Source organism: Drosophila subpulchrella, chromosome 2R (genome assembly GCF_014743375.2).
Source record: "Drosophila subpulchrella strain 33 F10 #4 breed RU33 chromosome 2R, RU_Dsub_v1.1 Primary Assembly, whole genome shotgun sequence".
Taxonomy (NCBI): Eukaryota; Metazoa; Arthropoda; class Insecta; order Diptera; family Drosophilidae; genus Drosophila; species Drosophila subpulchrella.
The window spans coordinates 8,373,740-8,396,109 of NC_050611.1; the positions used below are offsets into that span (position 1 = coordinate 8,373,740).

The 22,370-nt window shown below is 39.0% G+C and overlaps 13 protein-coding genes across 13 annotated transcripts; 8 read left to right on the plus strand and 5 right to left on the minus strand.

The window, feature by feature from the left end:
* Nucleotides 1-256: 256 nt before the first annotated feature.
* Nucleotides 257-2,216, minus strand: LOC119551369 (lipopolysaccharide-induced tumor necrosis factor-alpha factor homolog). Its single transcript, XM_037860691.1, has 3 exons — nt 2,113-2,216; nt 1,243-1,450; nt 257-561 (listed from the first exon to the last, which is right to left on the minus strand). The coding sequence occupies exons 2-3, from the start codon at nt 1,371-1,373 to the stop codon at nt 459-461; spliced, it is 234 nt and encodes a 77-aa protein (XP_037716619.1). The 5' UTR covers nt 1,374-1,450; nt 2,113-2,216; the 3' UTR covers nt 257-458.
* A 511-nt stretch (nt 2,217-2,727) lies between these two features.
* Nucleotides 2,728-3,250, minus strand: LOC119551370 (lipopolysaccharide-induced tumor necrosis factor-alpha factor homolog). Its single transcript, XM_037860692.1, has 2 exons — nt 3,120-3,250; nt 2,728-2,830 (listed from the first exon to the last, which is right to left on the minus strand). The coding sequence occupies exons 1-2, from the start codon at nt 3,248-3,250 to the stop codon at nt 2,728-2,730; spliced, it is 234 nt and encodes a 77-aa protein (XP_037716620.1).
* Nucleotides 3,251-5,259: 2,009 nt separating this feature from the next.
* On the minus strand, nt 5,260-6,458 carry LOC119551538 (lipopolysaccharide-induced tumor necrosis factor-alpha factor homolog). The gene is made up of 2 exons (XM_037860927.1): nt 6,027-6,458; nt 5,260-5,626 (listed from the first exon to the last, which is right to left on the minus strand). Exons 1-2 carry the CDS (start codon nt 6,338-6,340, stop codon nt 5,530-5,532), a joined length of 411 nt encoding a protein of 136 aa, XP_037716855.1. The 5' UTR covers nt 6,341-6,458; the 3' UTR covers nt 5,260-5,529.
* A 910-nt stretch (nt 6,459-7,368) lies between these two features.
* On the minus strand, nt 7,369-8,521 carry LOC119551539 (lipopolysaccharide-induced tumor necrosis factor-alpha factor homolog). Its single transcript, XM_037860928.1, has 2 exons — nt 7,595-8,521; nt 7,369-7,532 (listed from the first exon to the last, which is right to left on the minus strand). Exons 1-2 carry the CDS (start codon nt 7,891-7,893, stop codon nt 7,430-7,432), a joined length of 402 nt encoding a protein of 133 aa, XP_037716856.1. The 5' UTR covers nt 7,894-8,521; the 3' UTR covers nt 7,369-7,429.
* A 139-nt stretch (nt 8,522-8,660) lies between these two features.
* LOC119551540 (lipopolysaccharide-induced tumor necrosis factor-alpha factor homolog) lies at nt 8,661-10,570 on the minus strand. The gene is made up of 2 exons (XM_037860929.1): nt 10,203-10,570; nt 8,661-8,905 (listed from the first exon to the last, which is right to left on the minus strand). The coding sequence occupies exons 1-2, from the start codon at nt 10,487-10,489 to the stop codon at nt 8,803-8,805; spliced, it is 390 nt and encodes a 129-aa protein (XP_037716857.1). The 5' UTR covers nt 10,490-10,570; the 3' UTR covers nt 8,661-8,802.
* Nucleotides 10,571-12,103: 1,533 nt separating this feature from the next.
* LOC119550529 lies at nt 12,104-14,283 on the plus strand. The gene is made up of 2 exons (XM_037859249.1): nt 12,104-12,621; nt 14,056-14,283. The coding sequence occupies exons 1-2, from the start codon at nt 12,260-12,262 to the stop codon at nt 14,165-14,167; spliced, it is 474 nt and encodes a 157-aa protein (XP_037715177.1). The 5' UTR covers nt 12,104-12,259; the 3' UTR covers nt 14,168-14,283.
* A 141-nt stretch (nt 14,284-14,424) lies between these two features.
* LOC119550530 lies at nt 14,425-14,966 on the plus strand. The gene is made up of 2 exons (XM_037859250.1): nt 14,425-14,690; nt 14,761-14,966. The coding sequence occupies exons 1-2, from the start codon at nt 14,446-14,448 to the stop codon at nt 14,879-14,881; spliced, it is 366 nt and encodes a 121-aa protein (XP_037715178.1). The 5' UTR covers nt 14,425-14,445; the 3' UTR covers nt 14,882-14,966.
* A 157-nt stretch (nt 14,967-15,123) lies between these two features.
* LOC119550905 lies at nt 15,124-15,840 on the plus strand. The gene is made up of 2 exons (XM_037859895.1): nt 15,124-15,331; nt 15,603-15,840. The coding sequence occupies exons 1-2, from the start codon at nt 15,135-15,137 to the stop codon at nt 15,838-15,840; spliced, it is 435 nt and encodes a 144-aa protein (XP_037715823.1). The 5' UTR covers nt 15,124-15,134.
* Nucleotides 15,841-16,137: 297 nt separating this feature from the next.
* LOC119551581 (probable cytochrome P450 6d2) lies at nt 16,138-18,275 on the plus strand. Its single transcript, XM_037860983.1, has 4 exons — nt 16,138-16,893; nt 17,200-17,645; nt 17,703-17,951; nt 18,009-18,275. Exons 1-4 carry the CDS (start codon nt 16,214-16,216, stop codon nt 18,170-18,172), a joined length of 1,539 nt encoding a protein of 512 aa, XP_037716911.1. The 5' UTR covers nt 16,138-16,213; the 3' UTR covers nt 18,173-18,275.
* Nucleotides 18,276-19,120: 845 nt separating this feature from the next.
* On the plus strand, nt 19,121-19,761 carry LOC119550646. The gene is made up of 2 exons (XM_037859486.1): nt 19,121-19,470; nt 19,534-19,761. The coding sequence occupies exons 1-2, from the start codon at nt 19,136-19,138 to the stop codon at nt 19,658-19,660; spliced, it is 462 nt and encodes a 153-aa protein (XP_037715414.1). The 5' UTR covers nt 19,121-19,135; the 3' UTR covers nt 19,661-19,761.
* A 413-nt stretch (nt 19,762-20,174) lies between these two features.
* LOC119550147 lies at nt 20,175-20,658 on the plus strand. Its single transcript, XM_037858657.1, has 2 exons — nt 20,175-20,432; nt 20,493-20,658. Exons 1-2 carry the CDS (start codon nt 20,179-20,181, stop codon nt 20,635-20,637), a joined length of 399 nt encoding a protein of 132 aa, XP_037714585.1. The 5' UTR covers nt 20,175-20,178; the 3' UTR covers nt 20,638-20,658.
* Nucleotides 20,656-21,292, plus strand: LOC119550148. The gene has a single exon (XM_037858658.1). It carries the CDS (start codon nt 20,664-20,666, stop codon nt 21,027-21,029), a length of 366 nt encoding a protein of 121 aa, XP_037714586.1. The 5' UTR covers nt 20,656-20,663; the 3' UTR covers nt 21,030-21,292.
* Nucleotides 21,293-21,411: 119 nt separating this feature from the next.
* LOC119550146 lies at nt 21,412-22,061 on the plus strand. The gene is made up of 2 exons (XM_037858656.1): nt 21,412-21,632; nt 21,698-22,061. The coding sequence occupies exons 1-2, from the start codon at nt 21,454-21,456 to the stop codon at nt 21,978-21,980; spliced, it is 462 nt and encodes a 153-aa protein (XP_037714584.1). The 5' UTR covers nt 21,412-21,453; the 3' UTR covers nt 21,981-22,061.
* Nucleotides 22,062-22,370: the final 309 nt, after the last annotated feature.

A 22,370-nucleotide genomic window follows, 5' to 3' on the forward strand; every position in this document is an offset into this window, starting at 1 on the left:
GCACTGAGTCCTGTGAGCTGTGAATAATTACTTGTTGTACTTAAGGGATATTAAGTTAGAAGTGTATGAAAGCAAGTCAACTTATTCCAATACACTACAAATTCTCATACGGGGTGTCAAAGACACCCAAGTTTTGGGGGAAGCTTGTATTGATGCTTACGTACATACATTTTCCCAGAAAATACTTCCCGAAAATATTCCTGTGACACCCCTGATCATGAAAACCATTTTTCTGAAACCCAGTAAATGTCATTCGTTTCTTCCTTGAATCTTTTTATTGCTGTGCTAAGGATACAAAAGCTTAAGTTGGTACAACAATGTTTTGCGTGCTATCAAAATATTGCGTATTAAGGAATGTAAGAGAGGTAACAACGGAGTTTAAAGATGGTTTGGATTGCATTTCGTCACGGCTGCTGGCCGCAGACCACGGAAAAGCAACGACTTCTGCTATAAGTTCCTTAACGCTCGTAGGTGCCAATAAAAGCGTTACAGGATGGACAGTGATGGTCGGCGTTCCGGGCACATTGGGTGCAGTAGAGGCAGCAAGCACAGGGCCAGCAGCTATAAACAATATAAGAAATAAAGTTGTTATTATTACCACGTAATCTACATACAAACAAGATTTGGTTGGTAAAATTTACCAATGCAGATAGTTCAGTAACCATACAAAATTGTACTTTACTATTTCAAATAGTTGCATATGTATTTGTTTTTACTTTGTTTTTAGTTAAGACACTATTAACATAGTTACGTCTACTTTATCTTTAACATTCATTCACACCAGCTGGAAGTCACTTTTAAAAAGTGCAATGTGAAAATGTTTCTTTTTAATTTGCTTATAAATACGGGCTACAGTGACGCATCAATAAATTTAATTTATAAGTTTATCAATTTAAAAGGTATATAAATACTAAAAAAAATTAATTCACTAACTATATTTTTTGGGTATGATAACTATATAAATAGTTATTTAACTGCAATCCATGGGGTGGGTCCATTGTACCCTTTTTTATAGTTACCTAACTATTTTTTTTAGTAACCCCTATGTATAAGTGTTAAGTAAGAGTATCTGCTTAATGAGTGAAATTGACAATTCGATGGTTGCGGACCGTTTTAGTTTTATATTGGTCAATTTAACCAATCAATTTTTGTGTGTGTATATATTCTATTCAAGTCAAGTTATTGAAAGATCACTTTAAAGATAAGCAGGGTGATATGAAATATTGAGATGACTGAGCTTACCAGGTGAGGCACATGATCAGAGCTATGATGTGCGTCTTGGTGGTGGCCTTCGGCTCTATACGGGTGGTGACCTGTTGGCGACAACTGGGGCAGACCACGTTGCAGGGCTCCGGACCAACGGGAGTTGACATTTTGCTGGTAGTACTTCAGAGAAACAATCCGGAAGCTCTAATAACTCTGCTATTGATTGCTGAAACGACCTTGAAAACTTCGCGTGCCGTTGGTACATAAGCATTAAATTAGTTGTGTGATAGAAAACTTAATTGTACACCCATGCAAACAAGCTGTGATCAAGCTTATCTCCCGTTAATTGTTTCGCTATCCAGTTCAATTTCTTTCGGGCTTTTATTATAAATGTGTGAGGTCATCTTGGGAGCCCATTGAAAACGAAAGTATGAAAGGCCATGTGGCAAATTGTCTGCCGATGTCGTCATCGCTTAACAGCGTCCCTCTGTTCGCTATTCAACCCCCATTCCATCAATCATCTCCCTGCTCCCTGGTGGTACTTCCTTCCCAATTTGCTTACGCGGTCAGACCTTGCCCAAAATCAACACAATCTATTTATATACACACTTGCTCCGACCAAAGCATAGTATTATCATTCAGCTGAAGGTGTGTCCGGCGCCAGTGATTAATACCACCCAAAATCCACCTGTAACCATGCGTGCCTTTCATCACTTTTCCCCAAAACTAATTTTTAAGGAGCGCCGAACGAGACGTAATCCTCCCAAAGGCGTTGTCCCTTTTTAAACCAGCAAAATACTCAATTAACTTGGCTTTTTCAAAAAATATCTAGTTTAACTTGATTTTTAAAATCCGTTGCCCATATTTATCCCCGTTTTACATTTTAAATTTTTGACGAATACTTACTGAGTGTATCTACGTCGTCCAAATAAAGAGTGTAAAACTCGAAGTGAAATTCGAATTTTTTAGCAAGCCGAAACCTATTGCGCACCGTTTGAGCTGCGATTGTGTTCTGTGGCAAGACATAATGCGCGGGAAAATGTTTGGATTTCATTGCTTAATGCCACATGTTGCTGCAATAATGTTGCTAGCTCTAGTGTTGCTAAGAAAATTTTAAAATATTTTAGTCTCTTATTGGTGAAAGAAAACTAGTTCCATTTGAATAATAGGGTTTTATGTATATACAAAAAAACTAGAACTAAAAGACATAAATTTACGAAACTATGTAAACATAGTTTATTTAAAAATTTATTAATTAATTTTTTTTTAAATAATTTTCCCGTTTCTCTATATTTCAGGAATTATTTTATTACTTTACCATTACTTGATTTACATGTCTTTAAAGTGATAGCTCAGATTAAAAACTGCCTAGTGTGCATGTTAATAAACGTAACAATGCATTGCAATGTAAGGATCAAGTGGAATTTCTAATTGAAAATATTAAGCTGTTGATATGTCCCTAGATTCGGGGGCTATTTTTTCCGCAAGGTGAAGATAGCAAAGACATTCTCCAAAAGATTCTTAACGCTTGTAGGTGCCAACGAAAGCCTTGCAGTTTGGGCAATAATGGTTAGAGTTTCTAGCCAATTTGGTGCAGTAGAGGCAGCAGGCACAGGGCCAACACCTATAAAACAGATTAAGTTATTATAATTACACGTCGATTTGAACTAAGGGCCAGCTCATCACAGCCTATAATTATTAGTTTTATATAAAATTCAAACTTTCCAACACTTATATAGCATTTACATGTAATATGGTATCATTTTACAAAACTACAAGTATATACAATTTTGATGTTCAAAATGAGGTATGCTTTAAGTCAAATTGACTAGCTCATATCGTTTAGAATTTTAAGCTTTGAAATTCATTCAATATATTTGTAGTGTTCAAAAGTTGAATGTAAAGCAACTTACATGAGGCAGCACAGGATCAGAGCAAGGATGTGCGTCTTGGTGGTGGACTTCGACTTTACACGGGTGGTCACCCTTTGGCTGCAATTGGGACAGAACAGGGTGCAAGGCTTTGGACCAACGGCAGGGGACATTTTGTGGGCAGTACTGATTAAAAACTACCATGAAACTTTAATAACTCTCATATTAATTGCAGCCCACGCCTTCAAAACTTCGCGTGCTGTTGAGTGCTCCGACGTGTTTTTACTTTTACTTACAGAGTATGTTCTACGTCTTCAAAAATATTAGTGTCAAACTCAAAACTAAACCTGAATTTATAGCTTAACTTGCAGCGCACTGCTGAAAGAACAAATGTGTTATGCCTTCAGAAATTTTTAAATGCGAAGGCGAAGTCTTTTTCCTTGCATATACATAGTTCTTCGTGAGAAAGTCGTGACAAATATCCCAAATTTCAAGTAAGATGGTATGAGTTAATTTCAAAGCTAAGATGAATTTAATTTTAAAACAAGGAAGAACGCTATAGTCGAGTACCTCGACTATCAGATACCCGTTACTCAGCTAAAGGGACCAAAGGAAAATGGAGATATGCAAGCAGCAAATGCGCCACCTACCGGCGGTAGACAGATTTAAGCGTTGTGGGCGTTAGAGTGGGCGTGAGAAAGTTTTTTTTAAATCAATCGATAGGTATTGACGAGACCAATACATTTCAGTTTAAATTTTTTATCTACCATGAAAATTGTGGGCGCCACAGACTTGGGCGGTTTGTGGGCGTTGGAGTGGGCGTGGCATATTCGCGTGATAAACTTGCGCTGCGCTCAAGCCTACGGAATCTAAATCTGAAATCTCGTTTCTCTATCTTTGATATTTTCCGAGATATCCGCGTTCATATTTACGATTTTTTGAAGTTTGTGGGCGGTTTGTGGGCGTTAAAGTGGGCGTGGCAAACTTTTTTTTAGGTCAGTCGGTAGGTATTGATGAGAACAATACATTTCAGTTAAAGTTTTTGTTCTAGCATCAAAACTGTAGGAGCCACTGTTTTGGGCGGTTTGTGGGCGTTAGAGTGGGCGTGGCACTCTTTTGAAACAAACTTGCGCTGCGCAGGAATCTCAGGAATCTGCATGCCTAATCCCAGTATTGTAGCTCTTATAGTTTCCAAGATCTCAGCGTTCATACGGACAGACGGACAGACGGACAGACGGACAGACGGACATGGCTAAATCGACTCGGCTAGTGATCCTGATCAAGAATATATATACTTTATGGGGTCGGAAACGCTTCCTTCTGCCTGTTACATACTTTCCGACGAATCTAGTATACCCTTTTACTCTACGAGTAACGGGTATAATAATAACGCGGAAGCAATGCTGCCATTAAGTTAAGTCTTGTTGAAAACCACATAGTATTAGATGCAGCTTTGGCATTCAGGATCCTGGCGTTGGTGAAATTAAAATGCATGGTTCTTGTGACTCTCGAAATCAGGGTACAATTAAATTTGTTAAAAATGATCGAAAATCCTCCTCAGATCGGAAAAGCCAGTAAAGTGAAGCTGAAGCTGATGCGTAATTACATGATGAAGAAGGTCCCAAAGTTTTGAAGTTTTTTTTAATTTTAATTGCCCTTAGATAAATAAATGTTTACGCCAACAGTCACTGGTACAATGAATAAGAACAGATTAAAAATATCTAGGAAATATGTTAGCGACATATAATAAAACATTTTTGCTTTTATGCTCGGAGCGATTTGTCACATCTTAAATTTACTAAAAATAATGTTTTTAATTTCCTAGAAAAATACTTAGTGTTCAGCAAGCAAAATCTATGAGTCTTTGCTTAAACATTTTCAAAAAAGATAAAACAGTCTACAGAAAATAAGAACTCCATTTGGAATTGATAAAATAAGTTGTTATTAACTTTGTTTAAGATTGCAAAAAATTAGTATTATTCCAAAAAATTAAAAATTGCAAATTCGGTTGACCTTTAAACACATTCATTAATGTTGGTTTAAGCTGTGTGTATGTAAAATAAGATAAGGTAAGCTGAATAATAACAAAACTGAAACCTGCTTCAAAATTCCGCTCTCCTCATATTTCCAGTAAAAGCTTCAGCCAAATGCTGCCGCCCCCGCAGAAACAAGTTCAAGCAAATAACAATTCGTACAAAGAAAATTCAGTTTCTGGGAATCCCAGAAATTGATTCGCTTCGCAAAGCTTTATTTGTTTATCTATTCTCTCTTACAGTTTCGCATTCGGCAAGCAGAGACGATTGAAGAATGTTTTCTTGTGTGAATGGTAAGTGTTAGTATGATAAAGGCAGCACTTCTTGTTGATGTCTACACATGAGGATATATATATACTTAGTTATATACGAATGTGAATATGTAGATATGAATTCGGCGAGTGTTTTCGCTGGCGTCTTCAAAACGATCCCAAACAGGCGTTACAGTTGGGGCAGAACTGGGAGGTCTTATAGCAGCAGTTGCAGCAGCAAGGGGCGCAGACGCAGGGCCAGCAACTGTGTGAAGAGAGGAGGAAATGGAATATATTGTTTACCAGGCACGATCGTCGATTACTCATTACATTTCCTGCGAAATGTATATAGGAATACAGCTGCGGTCACAGCAATAGCACATCAATTTAGTGTTATAGCCAAGAAATATATTTAATCCTTGGGATTTCTTTTTTCAAGACGTTACTTTACCTTTGGTGCTATTACTATGCCTACTGCTGTATCCACCCTACGTACAACTGCGGGCACAGCAATAGCACACGGTTTAACGTTTAAGTTTATACATAAAAGAATATATCATATTGTAATCATTGGCACTTCCTGTGTTTTTTTAAAGACATTGAGTTATCTCTGGTGCTATTACTATGCCCACAGCTGTATCCACTCTATGTACAGAAGTACTTACAGGAAAAGGCACAGGAACGCAGCCAGGCAGTAAGTCTTTCCAGTAGGATGGTGCTCCACACGAACGCGAATCCGGGCCTGGCAATGGGGACAAACCATTCCCTGGCCGGGATTGTCCACCAAAACCGTGGTCTGGTGATGGATCACGCTCACCGGGGCCGGTGGTGGTGGTGACATCGAGGTCATCTGAGACGGCTGAGGAACCGGCGGATAGAGCTGGCGAGACGGCGGATGGTTCAGGTCCATCTCTGCCGGAGGAGCGGAGGCGAAGTCATCCGAATAGGGTGGCGGGGAGTCCACGCGCTTGTAGTCCATGGTAGATAATAAGTACTTGAGGCACGATCGGAGAACAGAACCCGCAGTTGTTGTTTACAGTTGAGAATTTCCTTGCGAAGTGCTACTAAAAGCTTTCCAAATGCATGTGCTTTGGTTCGGCGAAAATAAAAAAAAAAACACAGTTTAAACTTCGCGTTCGACAAAGAGAGAAAGAGACAACTCTAGGATCGTCACAGCTTTCAGGTATCGATTATCTATCGCTTTGGGGACTACATCGATAAGAGCTACCGAACATTGAATTCGAACAGAACGGAAATTTGCTTTGTCAGTTTTAAAAATAAATCCCAACGATCAATCAAGTACACCAGTCGGCATAAATATTTCAAGAAACTAAAATAGTACATTGTTTATCTATTTTAATGGGCTTACTAGGAACCCTTGCTTTTTGGTTTATTTATTCGTCAGAATACTTATGCCGAAGTGTTTGACACTGATATCATTAAGCTACCTAAAAAATATTCTACCGTTAATAACCTCAATCTGCATTTTAAATTTAGGTCGGTGCTTTTTAGGATGGACGTCTATAAAGGCAACACTGCGTGTGAGTAATAAACTTTGAAGCGTTTGAACAATGTTTATAAACCATGGACTGTAAATAATGATTATTGACCTTCTTTTAATCAAAAAATCACACACTTATGTATGATCGACATACGCGGAAAAGGAAGATACCATAGTGATTCTCTTTGGTTTGTGTATCCATTTTCGTCATGATTTCCACAAAAATATAATAAAAAAAAAAAGGTTTAGATTTTCTGATGTTATAAAGTATTAACCTTTTTTTTTTAACTTTTTCATTCGAAATATATTATCACTAGTGAAGCTTGGAATGAAATTATCTATGCGAATTCGAGCATTTTTAGTAAATTTCAATTCCAGCTAGCTTCTCTTAAAAGATCCGCTGAAGCTCAAATACTCTGCCCCAAAATGATAAACGGATATGAAAATACTAATTTTAGCTTAATTATTTTACGATACATTTATTGAAATATATATCTTAAGTCAACTTGAAGTTTTTAGAAAGACTACATGTAATGTTTACTGGCATTGCAAAGAAGCTTGATCACATCAAATGCCGTAGCTTCCTATGTGGCATCCACAATTTGGGCAGTAGTGCTGGACACTCTTGCAGTAGTTAATAAAGTAGGGCAGGCACACGAAGGGCCAGCAGCTGAGGGATCAAGAGTTCCATTAAATGGTTCTGTGCTGGGGGTAGGCGGACTCTCCACTCACCAGCAGATATACAAGGTCAGGGCGCACAGGTGGGTCTTTCGGGTGGGGGCCGTGAGCAGACTGGTAGTGACTTCACCCTTGCAGGACGGGCACCTCACCCTCATCGGCTGCCAGCCAACAGTTAGCGGAAGTGCTCCCGCCCCCACCCCGTTCAGGGTGTATATGGGTATCTGGGTCACCACCACCCCACAGTCTGGCTGAGGGGCCACGGCTACGGTCACCATTTCCGTGTCTGGAGGCGTGTTCACCCATGTGCTGTTCATGTTTGCGGTGGGCCATGCACTGAAATCGCCGGCCATTTAATGACAACACTGCCCTATCGCACTTGTTATCTTTCCTGACTAATCGACATGTACTTTTTCGGTGAACCAAGCAGCTATGACGATATGACGAGGTAAAAATAAAGTTGGCATTTGCAGCACTTTATCGATTGACATTGGTTCCACTAACTCCACTCAATTTAATGATTAGCAACTCGATAGGTTAGGTGCCAGAAGAGCGAAGCTCTTCAAAATGTTTCCTGGAAATCGTATATAGCTTTCATAAATACCTTTAATATGAGTGTTTTATGACCCAACTACACACATAAGTTTTATGAGTGGTCGTTTTTCGCCAGAAAACCTTTTTTATTTTTTTGTTATCATATTGGAGCTGTTAAACTAAGTTAAGCGTTATAAATAAACTGATTGCAAAATTGTCATTCAGCTGTTACCACTGACTTATCATTATCATCATCGATCTAAAATGTGAGGCTAGCATAAGTTCTTTTTAATTTCATATATGTACTTTCAAGCAATACTTTCACTAACTGATAAAAATCAAATGGTAATTTGTTTAATATTAAAGGGAGTGTTGGGTACAATCATCATCGATCTAAAATGTGAGGCTAGCATAAGTTCTTTTTAATTTCATATATGTACCTATAGGTAATACTTTCACTAACTGATAAAAATCAAATGGTGACATTGAACTTCCTACAGTTTTGTTTAATATTATTCTAGCATATAGGGAGTGTTGGGTACCCCCACGAGTGGTTAAGCTTCCAGAGTAATTAGACCAAACCAAGTTAACTTATCGCATTTCCCTTTTCCTGTTTGAATCTCATGTTTAATGTGTGACGGTCGTACAAGTATATTTACAGTTAAGTTTGATTGGAATATGGCGCTAATTTGTAGGGTTCTTTATAGGTTGAAATGTATATAAAGACTTTAGTTCTCGTAGGTGCCGATGTAGGCACTGCAGTTGGGACAGTAGTGGTTGGCATTCTGGCAGGAATCCATGCAATAGGGAAGACAGACGCAGGGCCAGCAACTGTGAAGGAGATTAGAAGAGATCGATTAGATAAGTTCGAGGAATTAATCAATTAGTCGGAGCCCTAATTCGAATTGGCCTTTAAAACACTATAAACGACGTCTACAGCCCAAGTTCAGTCGTTTTGCTTGTTTCTAGCCCCATTGCAGGCAGCTTTATTATCTGACTCAACTTCAGTTCCAGTTCCAGTTGAGATAACATTGTTTTCACGTATGGCCGTTACACATACTAGGCCTCACACGCAATACCTATAGGAACTTATTGTACTTTCCAAGCGATAAGAGCCCCAAGCGTTGCATGGGCGTACCTTTTTTCAGCAAAAAAGCATTGTCAGTGCAAACAAATAATACACTGGTCGGCATATGTATTTTGACAAAATAAAAGTTAAGTATACTCATAACTTGAATTTACTTCTTGTAAACTATAGGCATCAATGGAAAGGTAATTTCAATGCCGTTTGAATGATACAATACATTTCTTTACCCATTCAGTACTTATTGAAAAGGACAAATTTGTGTAAATCAACTTTTAAATTTTTTTTTCAAACTTTTTTCCTCGACTTGAAAACTTAAACTTTTTGATGCAAAAAGTTTCTTCAAACAAAAATAATAGTAACTGCAAAAAGAATTTTTCAAAAATCATTTTCCTTATATTTTTTATGATTTTTTGAAGGTGACAATGTCGGAAAAAATTTGTATGAAAAAGAGAAAAATATGGCTCAAATGCCTGTTTTTAAGCATTTTCAAAAATTCATAAAAAATATAAGAAAAATGATTTTTGAAAAATTTTTTTTGCAGTTACTATTATTTTTGTTTGAAGAAACTTTTTGCATCAAAAAGTTTAAGTTTTCAAGTCGAAGAAAAAAGTTTTTAAAAAAAATTTAAAAGTTGATTTACACAAATTTGTCCTTTTCAATAAGTACTGAATGGGTAAAGAAATGTATTGTATCATTCAAACGGCATTGAAATTACCTTTCCATTGATGCCTATAGTTTACAAGAAGTAAATTCAAGTTATGAGTATACTTAACTTTTATTTTGTCAAAATACATATGCCGACCACTGTAAAATATGTTTGCTTAAAGCATATCTTAATGTTCTAGATATTTCATGGTATATGTTTCTACAATTCTAGTTTTTTTGCAAAGTATGATTCATATCGGAACATTATTTGTGTGCCCTAATATAGATTTAACTTTAATGAAATAATATTTCTAAAGACTCTATTTCAAAGTCCACAGCCCTAGCGCTAATTACAGGAGAATAGTGACCTTGGATCGGACTACGAATGGAACTTACATGAAAAGACACAGGATGAGGGCCCAGCAGTGCGTCCTTCCCGAGGGAGTGGCCTTGACGGTGGTCAGGACCTCGGCATGGCAGGATGGGCAGCTGATGCGCGTGGGCCCACTGCCGATGGGCACCAGGTTGGAGGTCGTCGTGGTCTGGATGATCACCGTGGGGGCTTGCTGTGGCCGTGGCATCGGTGGATACAGTGGTGGCTGGGTGGGACCACCGGGCTGATAGGTCTGTGCGGGCGTGAATCCTTGCTGCTCACTGTACGGCGGAGGTTGTTTGCTCTCCATTATAATGAATTTACTTTTCTGTAGAGGCTCTAAATTACCGAATGAACTGAAACTGAACCGATCGCTTTGCTGGCTGGTGCTGCACTGAAGACCGAACTTAAAATAGAGCTCCGGCAATGCCTTAATGTTGGGTATCGCTATCTTATCGCTACGTAGTGATAGGTACCACACAAAGGGGGTTTCTGTCGAACTAATAAACGGATATCTTTTTTATTGTGCACTTGATTTACTGAGCTACAACGATGCTCCTCTAAAGAGGTGACAGATGAGTCACTTGTTTGATAACACATCCAATATATAAGAAGGTGATGAATAAGCTCTAAACGCTTTATCAAGTTGGATTGTATGAAAAAACAAATTACGTGTATTTGGTTAAGAGAAATATTGTCTGGAGAGAGTCTCTCATCTTAAATTGTCCAATTTAATCATATTAGCAAGTGCGTGACCGGTTCGGATATAACACTGTACCGGTTTTAGAATCATCATTCCATTTCTCCAGCCTACATTTAAATCTAAAATGATGCACCTGTTGTTACGCCTTCAATGTAATGTTATTCACCTTTTACAAGATTTGTGTTAGCTTGACACAGATATTATACAATTTTAGTGCCAATTTGCTTTTTTTTCGTACATACTCTTTGTGTCTATTTCAATTTTGATAAGTATAAAATTCATATAGAAAATTTAAACTAAATTTAAGATATCTTTTTTGCGATGGTATTTTGCATTTCATCATTAGTTTGAGGATAGAAGTGGAGGAATCCCTTGTGTTTGATAATTAGGTTAATATTTTTCTATATTTAATTTGTATTTGAAAATGCTTGTCAGTTTTGGGGAGGTTTGGTTTAAAAATTTAAAGGTGCTCTAGAGTCCCTGCATTTTTTAGCAGTACAGCTTATTAGAGTTCGGGAAGTATTCAGAAAAGATTTCTGTATTACTATTAATAAAGCCATAAATGACAATAATAACGCGCTTTTGAACTACACTAGCTTACAAAATAATATTTTGAAAATGCCCCAAGAAGTATGATGGTAGTTCCTGGAGGATTTGGAACCCCAGATCACGAAATGGAAGTGAAAAATATTTTTTATGAATAAGTTTTTTAAAAAAAAATTTGTTTGATTTCTTTGTGCTATTTTGTTTAGTTTAAATATTTTTATTATTAAAATTTCTAAATTTTGTTTATCGCCGTTTAATAACACACAAAAGTTTTCTATGAATTCAGCCTTGATGCCTACTTAATTCTTTAGAGATCTATGTATATAAATTTAAAATTATCGGTCACCTCGGCTGATATCATAAATAGTTTGGTAAAGTACTAGGTATGTTTGTATAAAAAAATTTAAAAATTGTATAAACATCCTTAACTTATTAGTTTTACTTTAATTAAACAAATTTTTGTTCCTAACCGGTGTTTTCAGATTTAGGTGCTCAATGGGTTAAGTAAACTTTATTTAATGTACTTTTATGGGAAAAGCTTTATTAGCCACCCACTCGCCAGACTCTTGCGGAAGCTTTCCTTCATTGGCGCTACGTTCAAGTGCAGCCGTTAACACCGTAGCCATGAAAATAGTGTTAGGCAAATACGGGGGCTTGACAAAACAGATGAACAACTGGTTTGGCTAACACCCCTCTCAACTCCAATAGATCCCCCTGCCCTTCCCTTCAAGCCAAACGTTAACTGTTTGACTTATGTTTTTTATGGTTTCAATTGTAAAATAACCCAATTTATAGGCAAATAGAAAACCCAAGTCGAGTCAGTTCAACACCATGAGTCGCCAGCTAAAGTTCCATCTCCAAGCTCCCGAAGACGAGGAGTTCCCAGCGGATCTGGTTGAGATCAATCTGAACCCCAACTGCGGCCAGGTCAAGCAGAAATCAGCCCAGGCTCTAGACCAACTGCTTCTGGCCACTCCAACTCACAGAGGCTATCCCTACGGATATGCGGAGGATTCTGAGCCGGAGACCTATTTCTGCCGGAAGAGCAACTCCACTGGGCAGCTGGCCGAGAAGGTATCGCCACCTCCACCGGCGGCCACCAACATAAGTTGCCTCCGACAGATGTACTGTCCGGAGTGCCACGAAAGACTGCACGAGCAGGGAGTCCGGCTGGAGCGCCTCCTGACCATGTGGTGAGTGCTACCCCTTAAAGACCTTTTACTTAAAAGGCAATTACTGACTATTCTATTATAAGTTTCCTATACTTAATAGGAATTTGTCAATATTTTCATTTCAAACAAATTTAAAAATTATTAAAACCAAAATGAATTTAGCCTTAAATAATTTAGTGGTTTTTATGAAAACAGAAAAGTGTTTTACAACTAACATTTAATATGAAGAGATCTATATTTATACCCGTTACTCGTAGAGTAAAAGGGTATACTAGATTCGTCGGAAAGTATGTAACAGGCAGAAGGAAGCGTTTCCGACCCCATAAAGTATATATATTCTTGATCAGGATCACTAGCCGAGTCGATCTAGCCATGTCCGTCTGTCCGTCTGTCCGTCTGTCCGTCTGTCTGTCTGTCCGGATGAACGCTGAGATCTTGGAAACTATGAGAGCTAGGCTATTGAGATTTGGCGAGCAGATTCCTGAGCTTCTTACGCAGCGCAAGTTTGTTTCAGTAGAGTGCCACGCCCACTTTAACGCCCACAAACCGCTCACAAACTTCAAAAAATCGTAAATATGAACGCGGATATCTCGGAAACTATCAAAGATAGAGTATTGGGATTTCAGATTTAGATTCCGTAGTCTTGTACGCAGCGCAAGTTTGTTATGCGAATATGTCACGCCCACTCTAACGCCCACAAACCGCCCAAGCCTGTGGCGCCCACAATTTTTATGCTAGATTAAAAATTTTAACTGAAATGTATTGGTCTCGTCAATGCCTATCGATTGATCCAAAAAAAAATTTGCCACGCCTACCCTAACGCCCACAATGCTTAAATCTGTCTTCCGCCGGTAGGTGGCGCATTTAATCTCGCTTTGCTGCTTGCATATCTCCATTTCCCTTTGGTCCCTTTAGCTGAGTAACGGGTATCTGATAGTCGAGGTACTCGACTATAGCGTTCTTCCTTGTTTTTCATTAGTCTCATTGGAAAAAAATATTTTCCAATAAAATTAATTGAAATTAATAATACAAATATAACTAATTTTAATACTAAGGAGACACTTAAATTAAAAAAGTTATTGGTTGTACTGACAACCTAATTGCAGTAGTCATAATAAGATCTTTCACAAGTGGTAGTACTCCAAAATAATACCACCCATTTGGAATTTAAATTCTATTAGTTATTAGTTAGTACTTTAAATTTAAAGCTATTCAATCAAGTTGAATTTTTAATTCCTATTTTTTGGACCCCTGAAACAATTTGTATTAATGTTTTATGGTTTTAAATATCACTAAAATTCGGAAGGTACCTAAATAAAATGTACCAAATGTAGTTGAAATAATCATAGTTTTCTTGGGTTAATGAAAATATTTAAATACAAGTTTTAAATATTGTTGATTTGACCTTATAGTTCAACTTTTTTCTTTTTCTGACTATTTTCCTATTATTTCCAGCTGCTTTGCCCTGCTGCCCATTTATCCCTGCTGCCCGAGACGCTCCGCCAACGACTGCAAGGTCATCTGTGGCAAATGTGGATACCTCTTGGGGGCATGGAAAAGACAATGAGATATGGGGGAAAACCGTGGGAGGAGGGGATTCGAAGTGGGTGCTTCGCATTTAATTATTTGTTTTGAATATTTTTAAGCACTTTTTTGTTGACCTTGCGGAGAGTGATGAGCGCTGAGACTGAGTAGCCGAGTGCCAAAAAAATTGTTGATTTCTGCATTAATCTCCCAGTGTTTCTCTTAGACCAGATCTCTTTGGTTAGGTATATCTCTTTGTTTTGAAATTTCACTGCTCGGGAATTTGCCAAAATGTTAAGCACAGAACGCTGGCCAGTCGCAATGTCTCGGGGGTACGACTTGGATGCTGACCTGGAGGTGGATCTCCAGGGGGGGGACAGCCATTCGGCGGCCACCACGGTCACGCTGGAGGATCGTCCCGGCAAGCCTCAGGTGCGATTCTTCAGCATTGGACCCAGCAGCTACCAGGTGCGGTGTCCATTGTGCCACCAAAATTCCAAAACGGAAACAGTGGAGATGACGGGAGCTTTGGGCCAGCTCAGTTGCCTTTTGTCCGCTCTGTCCTGGTAGGATATTTAAAAAAAATCTGAAAACACCCTATAACAAAAAATTAACTTTTGCCATCCCCATTTCCAGCTGCTTTCCCATCTTCGCCCTGACTTTCGTCTATTCCTGTCTCCAGAGCCGTCTAAAGTCGAAACGTGTCTTCTGCAGCCGATGCGGTGGTCACTTGGGCTTCCACTGGCGTCCCACTTAGGACTACCACTTAGTTAGCTCTCTAAAGTCAATGCAAATGATCTATAAATAAACCGGCAGCTGTTGTCAAATTTTTTAATAAGATACTTGATTTTATTCGATCATCATTCAGGCGGTGCCTCCAAAAAGTGTGTATCTCTCCCACTCTCTGGCTCGCTCTTAGCTTTTTTGATTGTGATGTAGATACAAATGCACATACGGATACATTATGCGAATGTTCTTGGCTCTTGGGTCAGTTGCTCTGTCGCTTCGAAATGGCTAGCACCGAGAGTCTGGATGGCAGTGCTTTTGAGGGCGACATCTCGGAGGTGCCTCATGTGGGTCACCTCACCACTGAACCCCAGGAGTTGGAGTGCCCAGCCTGCCAGGAGTTACAGATTACCCGTGTAAAACCGGAGGCGGTGACCGTTCTACAGAAGATTGTCTGCTCGCTGAATGTGCTCTTCTGTTGGTACGTTTGGGTGACGATTGGGTCATATCAATATCACAATTAATAAATAACACAAAAATTATCAGACACAAATTGGAAATTTAACATATATATTTTAAATACACCCATTAGTTTTATTGGAACAGTTCAAATAATCTCAAGATTAATTTGTTATTTCTTTAAAAAATATAGTTCCGATTAGGACAATTATAAATCAACATCAACGCTTATAAAGTGACTTATACTTCATATAAAATATGTTAAACCGTATTCTTTTTTCCATACTCTGTAGCAATCCCATTCGCTGGAAGGGTCGCCATGATGTCAATCACTACTGCAGTTCCTGTGGCTGCTTCATTGGACGAGACATCACCCTGAGTTGGTACAAGAGGACTCTCTTCCGCCTCCAAAGAGGGGAGGTGGAGGACCATGGACGCTGGCAGAGATTCAACAAAGTGGAGAAGGAGGAGCTCGACGAGAAGAAGCTGGGCAGACAGCGCCAGGCTCTAGAATCACATGAGAATTATTAAATAGGTTACTATAAAAATAAAAATTATAAAATATTACTTAAAAATATTTGGAAGTTTTAAAATCAACTTCAAACAAGTTCAATATTTTTGTTATCGGCTCAACAGGTAGACTCTTTGCTTTTCTTCTGCCCTGTTCCCTGAAGAGGCAAAAGCTTCTTCCAGCTGAGAAGTCAATTGGCTAGCTGGAAGAGAGCGAAATGCCGCAGTTCGTTATTTGCTTTGGTCGTAGGTTCGTAATGCTTATCGGGTGGGTCTATGTCTATATAAAACCGTTTCCCATCCAGTAGAATTGTGCAATTCAGCAAGTGCACATCGAGGAGTTTGGCAAAATTTCACCACCCTTAGAAATTTAATATTTTCAGTATCACTCAATATGTGGGCTATTATTTTGCTGATCCTAATTGTGCTCTTGCTTTATAAATATGTGAAGCGTCACTATACTCACTGGCAAAGATTGGGAGTGGACGAGGAGCAGGCGAAAATCCCCTTCGGAGTAATGGATACTGTAATGAGACAGGAACGCAGTTTGGGAATGGCTTTAGGTGACATATACGCCCGTCACGAAGGCAAAATAGTTGGAATTTACATGATGAACAAAAGGAGTATCCTCATCCGAGATGCCCAATTGGCCCGCCAGATCATGACCAGTGATTTTGCTAGCTTTCACGATCGCGGAGTTTACGTGGATGAGGATAAAGATCCGCTATCGGCCAATCTCTTCAACCTGAGAGGTGCATCATGGCGTAATCTCCGACACAAACTCACTCCATCGTTCTCCTCTGGTAAAATAAAGGGAATGTTTGGAACGATCGACGATGTGGGTGACAAGTTAGTTCAGCATTTAGAGGGTGTTCTGGACCAGAGTGACGAAGTGGAGATCAAAGATGTGATGACCACCTATGCGGTGGACATCATTGGCTCGGTGATCTTCGGCTTGGAGATAGACAGTTTCAGCAATCCCAAAAATGAGTTTCGTGAAATTAGCAGCTCTACGTCAAAGGATAGATCACTGCTGCTCAAGATCCACAATATGTCCATGTTCATATGCCCACCGTGAGTACGAGAATTGCCTATTACGCAGTACATATTACCTTGAAAGATTCCTAAATTTTAATAGCTAGTGCGAAATCTATATATAGGTGTAAATAGCAATTCTTAAGTGCACTCAATCGCAAAATAAAAGAGCTATTTTATACCAAATTTTTGGAACTTTAAATTTAAATTAGAAAAAAATTTGAAATAATATAACAGTTCCATAAACTAAATTATTTTTCCCTATATGATGAAATTCGACGATTATACGAAATTCAGTAATAGTAAATACATATTTAAGTTACATTGCTATTGACACCCTTTTAGAATTGCCAAGCTAATGAACCGCTTGGGTTATGAGAGCCGAATTTTGACATCCCTTCGAGACATGATGAAGCGCACCATCGAGTTCCGGGAGCAGCACAATGTCGTCCGTAAGGATATGCTGCAGCTTCTGATCCGACTCAGGAACACGGGTAAGATCGGCGAGGACGACGATGAGGTATGGGACATGGAAACTGCACAGGAACAGCTCAAGTCAATGTCGATCGAGAAGATTGCCGCCCAGGCTTTTCTGTTCTACGTCGCTGGTTCGGAATCCACTGCAGCCGCTTCCGCTTTTACTCTCTATGAGTTGTCCATGTATCCGGAGCTTCTGAAGGAGGCGCGTGATGAGGTGGATGCAGTGCTTCAGAAGCACAAACTTAAACCCAAGGACAAGTTTACCTACGAAGCAGTGCAGGACTTAAAGTTTCTGGACCTCTGCATTATGGGTAACTTTTGACTTTAGATTTCCATAATTGGATCTTAGGCATAAAGATTGTTTACAGAAACCATTCGGAAATACCCCGGTCTACCATTCCTTAATCGGGAGTGTACTGAAGATTATCCTGTACCCGGTACTAACCACATTATATCCAAGGGAACCCCCATCCTGATCTCGCTTTTTGGCATCCAACGTGATCCCGCTTACTTTCCCAATGCCAATGGATATGATCCCCACCGATTTGATGCGGATACTATGAACTACGATCAGGCAGCTTATATGCCATTTGGGGAGGGTCCCAGGCACTGCATAGGTGAGGATCTACCTATTCTTGCTATATTTACAATACCATCAATGCCATTTATTATAGCTCTTCGCATGGGCAAAATAAACTCCAAGGTGGCGGTGGCCAAGGTCTTGGCCAATTTCGATTTGATACAGGCTCCCCGCAAGGAGGTTGAGTTCCGTTTTGATGCAGCCCCTGTTTTAGTGACCAAAGAGCCCCTGAAACTTCGCTTGACCAAGAGAAAGTAAATCAAATACCACAGTTTTGGTGCAAAAGCTAAAAATATATTTGTAAAAACTACGCCTTTATAATTTTGTTAAATATATACATATGTTCATGTTTTCAAAGCTATTACTTTATACACTTAATGGGTATTTTTTTTAGCCTTTAAATTTTTTTGACTTAAGCTTAAAAGCTATCTATTTATAAAAGTTCACTCAGCTCAGTTGAAAATCGTTAACAATAAATACAAACAAAGAAACCCAAACATAAACAAACATAAACCTAAACCAAAACATAAACATAAACGGTCATAACTATCAGCTGGTTTTACCGGTAAACGTATCACTTCTTATGAAAAATAACACTGATCAGCAAAAATATTGAACAACAATATATTTTATCTTTTAATCGAACCAAAAAAGAAAAAAAAGAAAACATCTTTCAATATTTATGATTTGCATCCCGACATTTCAAAATTAGGAATTTCGAAACGTTTTCCATGTGGTCTATGTGGGTTAGATCTACACTGGTGGAAAAAATAATAGAAACGGCTTACTCGCTTTCTTATTTTTTTTTATTTCATAAAAAACAAAGTAGATATATTTCATATATATTTTTTTTTAACAAATACTTATGTATGTTTTTTAATAAGGAACAAAAAGGTTATTGGTATGAAGCCCAGAACTTTCGTACTTACTTTGCTATTTAATAAGAAGTGCAGAAGTGAAAATCGTTTCTATTATTTTTTCCACCAGTGTATATGTTGGGTAAACAAATATTCGCCAAACGTTTGGCTGTCGATCTGGTTCTGGTTGAGGGGCCACGCCGAATGAGAATTCCCTGAATAGCTGCTGATGACATCATAGCTCCATGGTCACCCACCCAATTCTTCTCCACAGTGGAAACTCTCTTCGAGATTCTCTTTGCAAGCGCCTCGCTCTCGCTGATGAGTTTCGCTTGTTCTGTCGGAGATCAGATAGTCAGTTACCATGGAGCAGCATCAGAAGGTGGAGAGGTTGCGGGTGAGACTGGTGCCCGCTGCGACGGCGGAGGAACGGTCCAGAAATATCATAGCCAATGTGGTGCTGGAGGATGGTATGGTGCCGTTCATAGATGACCATGCCGCAGAGAAGGTAACCCTGATCGCCCAGGAGTCAGCTGCTCCAGTTTCCGCCTCCAGTCAGCAGCCACGTCTCCGGTACTATGCTGTAGGACCTTTAACCTACAAGTTACTGTGCCCACTCTGTCGGGAGAGAAGCGAAGCGGCTGTGATGAGGGCAGCTAGTTGCAAGGACGCCAGCTTCTGTCTCAGTCTGCTTTCCTGGTAAGAAATATGACCCATCATTCTGATCTGTAAAAACCATTTCTTCATCATCCTTCCCTGCAGCATTTTTCCACTCTTCTGGATCTGCTGCGTGTGCACCTGGTGCGGATGCAACCGGGAATGGACCACCAAGGGCGTTTATTGCAGCTCGTGTGGCGGCAAAGTGGGAATCCAGCGCAAGGCCAAATAGGCTACTCAATGGACCAATTAAAATGAAATTAATGCCAAATATTTATACGTTTTGTAATTCTATTACGCATCTAACTCAATTAAAGACGCACCGTAAATCAATTCTCGCGTTGCTCTCGTTTTGCTCTTCCAGAACTAATATATGAAGTACTCTTCATACTCTATAAATACTCTTTGCCACACTGGGAAAATAAAAGTGAAAGTGTAAAAGAGATACATAAATACATTTAAACCAAATAAATAGTATAAAGGTTATATTATATTACATGTACTAATTATTATAATCACCCTAGGAAAGTAACTTAAGGGATATTTCAGGGTATTGAGAATGGTAAAGTACGTAAAGTAATTCTCATCTTCATTTTAGAAACAGATAGAGAGTTTCTTTTGGGTAATACTAGCTAAATTTATTATTCTGTGTTCTGAGATATTATGATTTCTCTGTGTGCCACTGGCTCTCTTTTGAGTATCCAAACAGGTTGCCTTCTTGTTCGATTCAGTTTCGATTGTTGAGCGATCATGACGACAACGCTGCCGGAGAAGGAATCGGCGCAGGAGATTCGGGAGCGGGAGGCCAAGGCCCTGGAGGATCGGAAGGAGCGGAAGATCTACGAAAACTTTGCCACACCCCTGGCAGGCACTTTCCTCAACCTCCCACGCGATCCTGTAGAGATCAAGTGTCCCGCCTGCGGCATCAAGGATCTGAGTGTGGTGCAGAATGATCTCAAGTGGTGGGCCAGTGAACTGAATCGCATTGTGGGCTGTCTTTTTGTGTAGGCTACAATAATATTTTGAAAATTGGAAAACCTGAATCCTATTGAATCCTATTTTAGGAGCTTTTGTTGTTGCTGCTGTTTCAATTACTATGTGCCCTGCAAGCAAACCGATCGAAGTCATTACTGCGGCAATTGTGGTTGCTACTTTGGACGCTCTATGAAGAGGAGGGAACCCCTCAAAATTAAGGCAACCACCGCCTAGTCAGCATAATTTGAACATTTTTTAAAATGTTTTTTGAACATCCGAACACCGACCCACTGCAAAACCATCAAAACAAAAATAAAACTGAAATGATCACATTCTTTCTCTCTGTTCTTCTCTTTGGAAGCGTTTTTGATCATGTTATACCTCTAATTTCTCTTCGCTTGTCTCAGTCTTCGTTTGGTTTTGAAACAGTTCAGTTCGACATGGCTCAGGATCCGCAAGCTCTTTACTTTGCCGTCGGTCCCGGTCCCAACGAGATCACCTGTCCTTATTGCAGGACCAAGGCTAAGACCCGTGTGGTGCGATCCTGGCTGCGTTGTTGCACCAAGAGACACCACTGTGGGGCCTGCGGGGAGTACCTGGGCGTATACCGCCGTCCACAACTGTAGACCATCCCTTAAGATGTAATCTAATCTATTTATCACCAGAAGAAGAAATATAACTACAAAATACAGTGCATTTTATTTTTGTTTCATATGTTGATGTTATTGTAAATAATAAAAACTATTTTAACTTTTTAAAATAATGTTGTAATTCTTATGAACAGGCTAATAATATATAAACCTGTTATTATAAGTGAAATTCTAAATATTCTCTGAAATCAAATGTTTACAAATGGAATTTTGTAATAAAGAGAGAATGATATATGTATTATATGATTTCATGTGTTAAATTAATTCCCAGACCAACGCCTCAGCGAGAGAAATATCGGGGAAGAGAGGCAGAGCTAGCTGGAAATCTCTGTTTCTGATATGATCTCTTTATATTTGGATCTACGTTCAGTCACCGATCATTCTCGCTAGAATACACATCATGGCCGTAGACGAACCGCAGATTGTGGCCATTAGTGTCAGTCATAAACAACAAGTGGGTTACCTAAAAGAGGAGCCCACATGGATTCATTGTCCTTCGTGTGAAAAGTACGGAACCAGTGTGGTGCAATTGGAGGTGGTTACTTGCCTACAGAAATTTCTGGGATTCACAAAACTTTGGTATTGATATTTCAATGAGTTCCGAATTGGCATTTTTAATTATTGCTTGCATATTCCATTTGTAGTAAAAAGTGGTCTGGCCGTCAGGACATAAATCACTATTGCTCACACTGCGGCTGCTTCATTGGAAGATTCGTAGACATCAGCTGCATGGAACGGTGTCTTTCAAGATCAGCTCGTAAACAGGCAGCTGTGGATGATATGACTCTGAAAACACGTCCAAAGGATTGCGCCGAAAGGGCCCAGAAATCCCGGGAAAAAGTTTTGGCCAATAGAGATAAGAAAAGGGCAAAGAAAGCAGCCAAGGAACTGGAAAAGTCTCAAACACAAATAGCAGTACATCAATAATCAAAAGATGTTTATATGAACTCTGTGAAAGCTCTACATAGAGTTCTCGCCTCATATAATATCGGTAATAATTTAACAAAAAAAATTACACACCTTGGTCAAATAAATATTGTTTAAATTAAAATCCAACGTTTTAAATTTTGGCATCTGACAAAAAAAAAAAATTAAAGAAAGAAATAAAAAATATGCGTTCTCTTAAATGTTAACAATACTCTAACGTATCTACATAATGGTATTCCGTCGCAAGAAATTGCTTATTAACTTTTTCGTCTCTCAATACATTTCCTTGTTTTTTAAAAGTATAAATTTAAAGGGAGGATCTTTTATAGAATACAAAGCGCAATATTATTACATTTTTGCGGTTCATTTTTATTAATTTATAAGCCTCAA

Coding starts and splice junctions, on each gene's coding strand:
- LOC119551369 (XM_037860691.1), bottom strand. CDS start 1,373: ATGTCAACTCCCGTTGGTCCGGAGCCCTGCAACGTGGTCTGCCCCAGT. Junction 562..1,242: donor CTGATCATGTGCCTCACCTG/GTAAGCTCAGTC, acceptor TATTGTTTATAG/CTGCTGGCCCTGTGCTTGCT.
- LOC119551370 (XM_037860692.1), bottom strand. CDS start 3,250: ATGTCCCCTGCCGTTGGTCCAAAGCCTTGCACCCTGTTCTGTCCCAAT. Junction 2,831..3,119: donor CTGATCCTGTGCTGCCTCAT/GTAAGTTGCTTT, acceptor TCTGTTTTATAG/GTGTTGGCCCTGTGCCTGCT.
- LOC119551538 (XM_037860927.1), bottom strand. CDS start 6,340: ATGGACTACAAGCGCGTGGACTCCCCGCCACCCTATTCGGATGACTTC. Junction 5,627..6,026: donor GCGTTCCTGTGCCTTTTCCT/GTAAGTACTTCT, acceptor CTCTTCACACAG/TTGCTGGCCCTGCGTCTGCG.
- LOC119551539 (XM_037860928.1), bottom strand. CDS start 7,893: ATGGCCGGCGATTTCAGTGCATGGCCCACCGCAAACATGAACAGCACA. Junction 7,533..7,594: donor CTGACCTTGTATATCTGCTG/GTGAGTGGAGAG, acceptor TTGATCCCTCAG/CTGCTGGCCCTTCGTGTGCC.
- LOC119551540 (XM_037860929.1), bottom strand. CDS start 10,489: ATGGAGAGCAAACAACCTCCGCCGTACAGTGAGCAGCAAGGATTCACG. Junction 8,906..10,202: donor CTCATCCTGTGTCTTTTCAT/GTAAGTTCCATT, acceptor TCTCCTTCACAG/TTGCTGGCCCTGCGTCTGTC.
- LOC119550529 (XM_037859249.1), top strand. CDS start 12,260: ATGAGTCGCCAGCTAAAGTTCCATCTCCAAGCTCCCGAAGACGAGGAG. Junction 12,622..14,055: donor GAGCGCCTCCTGACCATGTG/GTGAGTGCTACC, acceptor TATTATTTCCAG/CTGCTTTGCCCTGCTGCCCA.
- LOC119550530 (XM_037859250.1), top strand. CDS start 14,446: ATGTCTCGGGGGTACGACTTGGATGCTGACCTGGAGGTGGATCTCCAG. Junction 14,691..14,760: donor CTTTTGTCCGCTCTGTCCTG/GTAGGATATTTA, acceptor CCCCATTTCCAG/CTGCTTTCCCATCTTCGCCC.
- LOC119550905 (XM_037859895.1), top strand. CDS start 15,135: ATGGCTAGCACCGAGAGTCTGGATGGCAGTGCTTTTGAGGGCGACATC. Junction 15,332..15,602: donor CTGAATGTGCTCTTCTGTTG/GTACGTTTGGGT, acceptor CATACTCTGTAG/CAATCCCATTCGCTGGAAGG.
- LOC119551581 (XM_037860983.1), top strand. CDS start 16,214: ATGTGGGCTATTATTTTGCTGATCCTAATTGTGCTCTTGCTTTATAAA. Junction 16,894..17,199: donor TCCATGTTCATATGCCCACC/GTGAGTACGAGA, acceptor ACACCCTTTTAG/AATTGCCAAGCTAATGAACC. Junction 17,952..18,008: donor GGGTCCCAGGCACTGCATAG/GTGAGGATCTAC, acceptor CATTTATTATAG/CTCTTCGCATGGGCAAAATA.
- LOC119550646 (XM_037859486.1), top strand. CDS start 19,136: ATGGAGCAGCATCAGAAGGTGGAGAGGTTGCGGGTGAGACTGGTGCCC. Junction 19,471..19,533: donor TGTCTCAGTCTGCTTTCCTG/GTAAGAAATATG, acceptor CCTTCCCTGCAG/CATTTTTCCACTCTTCTGGA.
- LOC119550147 (XM_037858657.1), top strand. CDS start 20,179: ATGACGACAACGCTGCCGGAGAAGGAATCGGCGCAGGAGATTCGGGAG. Junction 20,433..20,492: donor ATTGTGGGCTGTCTTTTTGT/GTAGGCTACAAT, acceptor ATCCTATTTTAG/GAGCTTTTGTTGTTGCTGCT.
- LOC119550148 (XM_037858658.1), top strand. CDS start 20,664: ATGTTTTTTGAACATCCGAACACCGACCCACTGCAAAACCATCAAAAC.
- LOC119550146 (XM_037858656.1), top strand. CDS start 21,454: ATGGCCGTAGACGAACCGCAGATTGTGGCCATTAGTGTCAGTCATAAA. Junction 21,633..21,697: donor CTGGGATTCACAAAACTTTG/GTATTGATATTT, acceptor TTCCATTTGTAG/TAAAAAGTGGTCTGGCCGTC.